Below are 10,227 nucleotides of genomic sequence, written 5' to 3'. Positions count from 1 at the left end.
CCCTTCTAATCTTGTCTGCATTAGTTTTGTTTGTACAAAAACTTTTCAGTTTGGTATAATCGAAATTTTCTATTTTGTGATCAGTAATGATCTCTAGTTCTGCTTTGGTCATAAAAACCTTCCCCTTCCACAGGTCTGAGAGGTAAACTATCCTATGTTCCTCTAATTTATTAATAATTTCATTCTTTATGCCTAGGTCATGCACCCATTTTGACCTTATCTTGGTGTACGGCGTTAAGTATGGATCAATGCCTAGTTTCTGCCATATTAGTTTCCAATTTTCCCAGCAATTTTTATCAAACAGTAAGTTCTTATCCCAAAAGCTGGGATCTTTGGGTTTGTCAAAGACTAGGTTGCTATATTTGTTGACTGTTTTATCCCTTGAACCTAATCTATTCCACTGATCAACTAATCTATTCCTTAGCCAATACCAAATAGTTTTGGTAACTGCTGCTCTATAATATAATTTTAGATCTGGTACAGCTAAGCCACCATCATTTGATTTTTTTTCATTAATTCCCTTGAAATTCTTGACCTTTTGTTTTTCCATATGAACTTTGTTGTTATTTTTCTAGGTCATTAAAATTGTTTTTGGGAGTCTGATTGGTATAGCGCTAAATAAATAGATTAGTTTAGGTAATATTGTCATCTTTATTATATTTGCTCGCCCTATCCAAGAGCATTTAATATTTTTCAATTGGTTAGATCAGACTTAATTTGTGTGAAAAGTGGTCTGTAATTTTGCTCATAAAGTTTCTGATTTTCCCTTGGCAGATAGATTCCTAAATATTTTATATTATCAGTAGTTACTTTAAATGGAATTTCTCTTTGTAACTCTGACTGTTGGATTTTGTTAGTGATATATAAGAATGCTGATGACTTATGTGGGTTTATTTTATAACCAGCAACTTTGCTAAAGTTGTGGATTATTTCTAATAACTTTTTAGCAGAATTCTGGGGTTCTCTAAGTATACCATCATGTCATCGGCAAAGAGTGATAATTTGGCTTCCTCATTGCCTATTCTTATTCCTTTAATCTCTTTCTCAGCTCTTATTGCTATAGCTAGCGTTTCTAATACAATATTAAATAGTAACGGTGATAGTGGGCAACCTTGTTTCACTCAGATCTTATTGGGAATGGTTGCAGTTTGTCTCCATTACATATGATGCTTACTGATGGTTTTAAATAGATGCTGCTGATTATTTTAAGGAAAAGTCCATTTATTCCTATACTCTCAAGTGTTTTTAATAGGAATGGATGTTGGATTTTATCAAATGCTTTTTCTGCATCTATTGAGATGATCATATGGTTTTTGTTAATTTGGTTATTGACATGGCCAATTATATTGATAGTTTTCCTAATATTGAACCAGCCCTGCATTCCTGGTATAAATCCTACTTGATCATAGTGTATTATCTTGGAGATGATTTTCTGTAGTCTTTTGCTAATATCTTATTTAAGATTTTAGCATCAATATTCATTAGGGAGATTGGTCTATAATTTTCTTTCTCTGTTTTCAGCCTACCTGGTTTAATGAATCTCTCTCTTAAAATTATCAGACAGGACAGCTAGCTGGTGCAGTGGATAGAGCACCAGCCCTGAAGTCAGGAGGACCTGAGTCCAAATCTGGTCTCAGACACTTAACACTTCCTAGCTGTGTGATCCTAGGCAAGTCACTTAACCCCAATTGCCTCAGCCAAAAAAAGAAAAAAAGAAAAAAGAAAAGGAAAGGAAGAAAGAAAAAGAAAATTCTCAGATGCTTCAAATAGGAAAATAATTTCTTCAAAATTAGCAATGCAATTTTTAAATGTAAAATTTTCAATGCACTTTTGAAAATCGTCATACCTCTCACTAGTCATAATCTCCCATTACCCCCTTAGGAGGATATTATTATCCTATTAACATAATGAAAGGATATTGTGGTATGATCTCCAATAAACTAAATATTATACATTGGTCCTTCTTATTTGTGATTTAAATGGAAATTCAAAAGGATTCCTCACCACAGTAGTACTATACTAGCTTATATTATATAGTCAAAAGTTGCCAATAGGGTTTATTGTATTACAGTGGGAAAATGAGCTATCATTTTATACTTCTGATCAATGGAATTTTCTAGGAAGGAGAAAGGCAGAGTAGCATTACTTCCTTTCGATTTCAGCTGTGAGTCATAGGCAGCAATTGGATGACAGAGAGTCATAGCCAGGCTCAGAATAAACCAAGTAGGAAAAGGTCTAAGATTGCCCCTCAAAACTATGCTCAGGGATAGATATCCATGGCTAGAGTTCATAGAAGTCATTTCCATTGAGCTGCTGATATTTTTCTTAAAAATGGACTAGTGGCCTTATGAGAAGTCAGACACATATCTGATATCAAAACTTAGCAATATATAAAATTAAAGTCCCACAAGATTTTGATTTAAATAGCAAAATTTCATTACTCATATCTCAGAACAGGGTGTAAATTCATAGAGTGTTCATTAACAGAGTTTTCATGTATTCAAAATAGTTGTTGGAGGCAAAATTCACCACATATGAGTGTGTGTGTCTTAAACATACATAAGTAAATACATGATAGGTTTTAATCTCCCCTTTTGTCTGCTCTATTGATAGTTTAAAGGAAGGGGAAGTACATTTGGCCACTTTAGGTGGGCTTCAGAATATTACTTGCCAATATCAAAACCATTATAAGTTCCAGAAAAAGCTTTAACCCACCAAATAAGTTGAAGGAGCAACTACCAAAGGAAATGATGGAGACTCAAGCTTCTTGAATGTTGGCTAAGTTAGACAAGCAACACAGAGACTACATTCTGGAGGTTTACATGAATACAGTGAAGACAGGTTTACACATAGGAAATAGTTGGTTCGAAACTTTAGTCCACATTCATTATTAACTTATTATCTAAAAGATCTCAGATTAAATTAACTTTTTATTTAAAATTTAACACACAAACTTCCTCTTTTAGTGGGGAGAGACTGTAGCTCCTTAAACAGTAGCACTAGAATTTTACAACACTGTAAACAAGAGTGGTTCTTAGGAACCTCACAAAGAACTACTATGCTTTTCTCCCAAAAGTAAGTAATTTACTATTAGTTTTATTATTTTCTTAATTTAAAACAAAATACCTCATTAACTATTAACAGCTTTCAAATCTATTTGTCACATTCTATATTATACATATATGACCTAACAACTTTTTTTAAAAAGAAAATTTTGAATGCTGAATATCAAGTATTTAAAACATGAAACAAAACTAATCAGATGACGATAATTCAGTGGGATGCATTTTAAAATTATGTTACAGAGAAAATCATCTATCCATATCTCCTTTAGCGTTTTGTTAATCACATCCAATAGCATTTAAAACCCAGCAGAGATATCTAGTCTGGAGTAATCAGGATCAAATAAAAATGTAATAATAGTTCATTTATATAGTATTTACCACATGCCAGGTTTTCTCTAGTTCTTGTTTACTGGAAAGAATTTCAGAGACCTGTTTTGGTAGTACTTTAAAATGTTTAGTTTTTGATTTCTCAGTTATTAAATTACTTGCTAACTTACATTATAAAGCAGTTGTAAACATCAAAATTAAAATCTTTTCCTTTAGTGGGCTAACTTATTGAATATGTCGTAATTGTATTTTTAAACAATTTTGCTACATAAATTTAGTTCAATTGGAAAGATGCTTACTTTAGTCATATGACATCAATTTCGTCTATTTCAAAGCAACTTTACCCAAGTACAGTTACAGATCATATCACAATTCTGGTTGGGAGAGGAATTCTCAAACCTCCTATTAAATCATAAGAATTTAATGCAAAAGGCACTTCATTATTACCATTTCTCTCAAAGACTGTTATCACATTTACTTTAATAACTCACTAGAGAAGGAGATCTCTCTAACAGCATTTCACAGTATCTCAGAAAATTGTATTTAAAAGTATATTTTCCTAAGTAAAGAGAATTTACATTTCTAGTCATGTCTAATATATCTCCAAATTTCACTATATAAGAAAACTAGAAATCTAAAAATATCATAAGTTTTTGTTGTCATTTTGTTTTTAAACATAAAACACAAATTTTCCCAAATTCTTCTCAAGTCAAATTCCATCTATTCGATCAGAACTTAAATCTTAAGTTATCCTTCTTAGAAAACTTCCATGTCATTATCTTTGATGTGTTATTTACTCCAAAACTCAATAACAAAAGTCAACATTTACACATTACTCGTTATATTAAGCACTTTAAAATCATTTAATTCCTCCAACAACACTGGGAGGCAGATGCTAGTATTATTATTATCCCTTGTATGTATAAACTAATCATATTTTCTAATGTACCACAATAACAATGTAGCTTCAAAATTTTAACCCTAACCCAACTTAATCAATTTTTTATTTATAATTACTAGTGGCAATAACTATCTCTCCCCCACCCCAGTTATTAGACTACAGGAAAAAGTACAGAAGAAAACAAAGGCTTGAAGCACCTGCCAGCATGGATTAGCACAAAACAGAAAATAAGCACAGATTTCCCATTCTCTTAAAGATTTGTAAGTGTATAAAGTCCCTTTTGTCTAAAGAAGGAACCCACTATTCTAAATTTAGTTCTTTATCATTCACAAAATGAATACAAATAGCATTAAATCAGACTTGAACTTTTAAGTTTTCTCTAGGAGATTTTGAGTTAAAATTTTGCCTGTTTCTCTATTAAGTACATAACATATGACAGTCTTGTGGCTGGGGTCTTGCTGTCTACTGTTTATGTTGAGTTTTAATTATCTTCAAATGTAAATTAGTAACAATGTCAAATTGTTTTGGCCTAATTTGCCAATTGGATTCATCCATTTAAAGGGCACTTTGTATATACATATATACATACATGCATGCAGAATATATCCATACATATGTGTGTATATATATATATATATATAAAATATTTTAAAGAGACAATTTAACAAAGTTTTGCTTCCTATATTCTCTTTTTTTAATTTAAATTTATTTAAAACTAATCCCTAATGGAGAATTCTACTTCTAAGCTTTCTGCTAAATCATATAAAAATAATTTTAAAAGAAAAATGAAATGTCTGTTTTATTTCTTAGGCTTTTTTCCTAAAAAAACTTTTTTCTCTTAAAATTTCTAATAAAAGTTTTTTTTCCAAAATTAAAAAAAAAAAACAGACCCTTTCCCCTTATTGATTGGTTTAGTTTAGGGCTAGCTCTTCCTAAAGAAGGGAGCTTAATCCTATAATCAAACTTTAAAATAAATCAAAAATAAAAATCATTTATTTCATTTTAGTTGTTAATGACTAACTTGTTGGTGTGTGTGTGTGTGTGTGTGTGTGTGTGTGTGTGTAAAGGTCTTTGAGATTTCTTCTTGAAATCTTTGGTGCTTTTAGTCTTATCTCCTCCACACACCTCCATTTCCTTATCACTTCTTCCTAATTCCTGATTGTGGATTCTTGCAAGCTGGCTTTCAAATGGGTCTCAGCTTCTTCCTACGCTGAGCAATTGACCATTTGTCTCTACTTCAGGTGATTTTGGGGTGGTCAGAATTGCCCTAGCTGGATGTTGTGCTCTTTCCTCAGTCTGGGTGGAGTGGTGCTGGGGGGATGGGAATGGCACACACACACACACACACACGCACGCACGCACGCACGCATGCACACAGATGAGAGACAGAAGAGAGAGAGAGAGAGAGAGAGAGAGAGAGAGAGAGAGAGAGAGAGAGAGAGAGAGAGAGTCCTGCCCCACTCCCTTTTTTCCTTAGTTCCCTGGCCCAGCACCAGCAGTTCAGTCTGTTTTCTCTGGCATGGGCTCTTCAGAACATTGCCTGGTATTTTCAGGGTTTTGCTCCTAAAGGCTGTGGCTGATCTGGCCGTTGAGGTCCAAACTGTGGAGTTTGGAGCCAGGGTCTCTGGCACTGGGAAGAGGGAGGGAGGAGCTCGGCCTCCCTGCCAGTAGGTAGCATGGGAGGTAGGGGAAGAGTGCAGAGTGAACTTGGGGTTACTAAGCATCCATTCTTACGGGTTTTTGGTTTGTTTGTTTGTTTGTTTGTTTTTGAAGCTTCCTTTGGATTGCAGGTGTTCTAAAACAAAGAAACTGCTTTATTTTGGGGTGCAGAATTTTTGTATGGGAGAGGTCTGAGGACTGAGCGTCTGGTATGCCATCTTGTTTGTGTGACCTAGCAGGAGGTTGGAGTCCTTATTTTTGTCAGCAATGGGAATCTCCAGGAAGTGAAAATAAAACAAAAAATAGTAAAGGGCAAAGGAACCCTGAGGTTGTAAATATTGCACAGAAATCTAAGAAAGACACCCTCAAACTCAGAATAGCAAGATAGAGAGGAGCTGACCTGCCTGTAGAACTATCATCTCCTCTTGGAGAAATGCTGCAATTAGAAATTCAGGGTGCCTTACTTCCTTAGGGAAAACAATCCCCATCTCTTGCCAAAGCACACACTGAGCCCAGAATTTTTCTAGAATTTATAGGTCAAAAGGGCAATCTCATGGAAGATCTTATAGTGGTGAGAAGGAATTTGTAGCAGGAAATTCCTTTAGAAAATGCTTACTGAAAAGAGACTCTCTAAAGAAACTCTTCTGCTATAAACTGATAAGTGAGATTATCTAAGGATTTTGCTAATCCTGAAAATTCTGATTCTAAAGAATATCAATCCTTGTAGATTTGGAAAATATTTGAAACCAAGGAGCAAACTTTAGGCCTGAGAATCAGGTTTTTCCTATTGGTTTTGATAATCAGGAATAATACTTCCTGGCACATTTGATCTCTGAATGGTCATTGGTGCTATCCTTTTGTGGCTGGGATTAAAGTGATAGCTCTTCTAGCTTGGTTTCTGAATGTCAAAATATGCATGCAATGTTTTTCCTTAATGTATCCATTTGGATTAAAAATAAATAATGATGGGTTTATGAGATTATTTTGTTAGTGATGCTTTTAAATTTCTCATATTAGGATTTGGGGAAAAAAGATTATAAAGTAGTTGTATTTGATACCTCAAATAAGATATATTTGTGAAAACAAGAAGAGGAAGTTAATCTGAATGTTGCATTTGATTTATGAATTAGTTACCACCTAGCAGAAACCTTGGTTTGGGAGACAATGTTCTTCCTCTGGTTAATGACTGTATTAAGCATATTTTCCTATATTTTTGGCTTAATTCGGCATAGGTAATCAAATACAGCAGACACTGCATAACCTGAAAATCATATCTGAGGACATAGTTGGGAAATAGTCGAATTCGTAGGGGACAGTAGGGAACATTTAATGGTATTTCCAGAAAGCACATTGCTTTCTGAACCACACTAGGGAAGCCTATTCAAAATTAGTCACATCTTGTCTTTAAGGCAAGTTCTGTCAAATTATTTGGTTTGCTGTAGGCCAAGAATTACCTACAGGAGGGGCCCAATCTTCCCTCTGCTCCCAGTTACCAGTGTCTATTTATGTTTCATCTTCTTCCTTCCCCTTCTTTCCCTCTCCCTCCCCCTCCCTTCCCCTTCTCCACAGCCAAGCACTGTCCAAGGTACTACTGTTTTCCCAATAACCCAGGTTTGCGGCTCCTCAGTCCAGATTCACCACCCTCTGGCCCTTCACTTGTATTCACCACACGTGGCCAATTTGTTTTTTTAAACAGAGTCAATTTTTAGTTTTTAATGAACTTGTAAACAAAACAACTCTCATTTCAACATAAACATGAAATTCCAGATCATATAGATGTTTACACTGATTACATTTATAGAAGTAACACATACAGGTTCATAAGATGTTAACAAAACGTCTGTGACAAATAGGCTATTTTTTTAAATATCAAGAACATTATAGAGTTAATGCAGAGCACTACAGATAATCTAGTAGTCACTACGATTTTCTTAAGTTTTCACTTAGATGATGTTATTTCTAGCACATTAAGCAGGCAGAGTCTTTCATATGCTTAAAAACTGGAATCTTTGGTTGCTACCTTGTCAGCTGCCTTGCACACAGAAGCCAACAGATTTAAGAATGTTTATTTAAGTGTACAACATTTAAACTCCAGGGAGGAAAAAACAAAACTCCACGAGTGTACAATTGTAGCATTTACAATGACCACAACCATGGTTGAAAACTGTTCATGCCATTCTTTTGAAACAAGATCTCAAAGCACAAATTTAGGATTACAATTGGAACAAAAGAAAAGGTAACAGAAAATTGGCATATGCACAATTTATCTCTACCGCTTGTGTGTCAACCATGTAGTTAACGTTTCCCTTGAAAACGCAATAGAAAACTGAACATCATGTTTCACTATGTCAGTTAACAATCACAAACACAGCAGCTACAACTCTGAACACTGGGCTAGTGTTAACCACAGCCAGTTTATACTGAAATTAAATTCTTCACACCAAAGAAATGGTTGTTCACCACCACTAGAAGTGTACACGTGAACTAAAATGTCTACATTTGGGAGTAACAAGATCTGCTCTGATCTGCTCTACTTCGGATGTTTCTCTCCATGCCTGGAAACCTGGAGGGCCCGGGGGTCTGCCCACCCTCCCCACTAGAGGGGCCCGCCTTTTAGGTCATTTTCTGCTTTAACATTGTCCAATCGAAAGTGTAGTCGTACTGGTGGTTCAGAGTCCTGAAAAGAATGCGAAACAGCTGCCTCAGGTACATGTAATCAGGCGCCTCTTCAAAGCGCAGGCCACGGCAGTAGTTGAGATACATGGCAAATTCTGCAGGAAAGCCCTGGCAGAGGACTTCCACGGGGGTGGACATCTTCTTCTCGCTGATCTTCTCGTACTTCTGCTTCTTGGTGGCAGCCTTCAGTCCTTGCCAGGGCAGGCTGCTCTTGTTAAAATACATCAGCACGTAGCCCAGGGACTCCATGTCATCTCGACGGCTCTGCTCAATGCCGAGGTGTGCATTGATGCTGGCATACCTGGCGGTGCCCGTGAGGTTTTTATCCTCCCTGTAAGGGATGTGCTGCCTGGTGCGGTTGTCTCGGTACTTTTTGGCCAGTCCAAAGTCAATGAGAAAGAGCTTGTTGCAGTGAGCCCCGATGCCCATCAGGAAATTGTCAGGCTTGATGTCCCGGTGGATAAAGTTCTTGGTGTGCACGTACTCGATCCTGCTGATCATCTGGTCGGCCAGCATCAGCACGGTTTTCATGGTGAACCTGCGCGAGCAGAAATTGAACAGGTCCTCCAGGCTGGGCCCCAGGAGGTCCATGACGAGGACGTTGTAGTCCTTCTCCTGGCCGTACCAGCGCACCTGCGCGAGCAGAAATTGAACAGGTCCTCCAGGCTGGGCCCCAGGAGGTCCAAGCAGCTGGGGGTGCTTGGCTTTCTGCGACTCCAGCTTCACGGCCACCTCCTCGCCGTTGGTGATGTTGATGGCCAGGTAGATGTCGCCGAACGAGCCGGCCCCGACCTTCCGCAGCAGCTCGTATTTGCCCCCGACTATGCTGCTCGTCATCCTGCACGCAGGGGGGGGCAGCGGGGCGGGAATGGTGGCGGAAATGGTGGCGGTGGGGGGGGGGCGATTGCCGGAGAAAGGCTTCGGGAAGATGGGTCTTACCCACGGACGCGAGCTTCCGGGCCGGACCGAGCTGAGCCGAGCCGGGGCCGAGCCTTAGGTCACGGTGTAGGCCGCCGCCGCCGCCGCCGCCTCCTCCCGGGGCCTCTGCGTATTTCGGGCCGTTCGCGCTAGCAGGCCTGACAATAGCTCTCGGTTCTTGCTGCCGCCGTCGTCGCTGCCGCCGCCGCCTCTGTGGCGTCCCCAAGCGCGCAGTGACCGTTTCCTCCGCCGCCGCCCCCGCCGCCGCTGCTTTGAGCTGACGTGCCAGGCTGAGAGAGGCGGAGAGCGTGGGGGCGGAGCCTCCAGGCCGTGACGTCACCCGCCCACTCGGACTGCGGCTCACCCGTCCCCCGCCGCCATCTTGGTTCTCTGGCTACCCCCCCCCCGCCCGGCAGCGGCCCCAACCCGCCTAGAGCTATTTCGTCCCCACGGTGCGGCGAGTTTCGTCCAATGGCTGGCTTAGGCTTAGCGTTTCTACCATGGCAGCGCCCGTCACACACACCTCCTTCCCCCTATTTACATAGCCCCCACTCTTGGTGCAGATCCCCCAACCCTTCCAGCCTAGACTGCTGCAGTAGCCTTCCGATTGGTTCTCCTGCCTCGTCTCCCCCCCCCCCCCCCCCCCACCAAAGCGCAGATCTCACCAAGTCATCGTCACCC

At 39.1% G+C, this 10,227-nt stretch overlaps 1 protein-coding gene across 1 annotated transcript; it reads right to left on the bottom strand.

Annotated features, from left to right (window-relative positions):
* Positions 1–7,650: 7,650 nt before the first annotated feature.
* On the bottom strand, positions 7,651–9,310 carry LOC100924173 (casein kinase I-like). Its single transcript, XM_031944502.1, has 2 exons — positions 9,262–9,310; positions 7,651–9,166 (listed from the first exon to the last, which is right to left on the bottom strand). The coding sequence occupies exon 2, from the start codon at positions 9,157–9,159 to the stop codon at positions 8,566–8,568; it is 594 nt and encodes a 197-aa protein (XP_031800362.1). The 5' UTR covers positions 9,160–9,166; positions 9,262–9,310; the 3' UTR covers positions 7,651–8,565.
* Between the last annotated feature and the right edge of the window lie 917 nt (positions 9,311–10,227).

Source organism: Sarcophilus harrisii, chromosome X, assembly GCF_902635505.1.
Source record: "Sarcophilus harrisii chromosome X, mSarHar1.11, whole genome shotgun sequence".
Lineage (NCBI taxonomy): Eukaryota > Metazoa > Chordata > Mammalia > Dasyuromorphia > Dasyuridae > Sarcophilus > Sarcophilus harrisii.
Note: the sequence above shows the minus strand (reverse complement) of the source record. Positions and strands in the feature narration are given on the sequence as shown.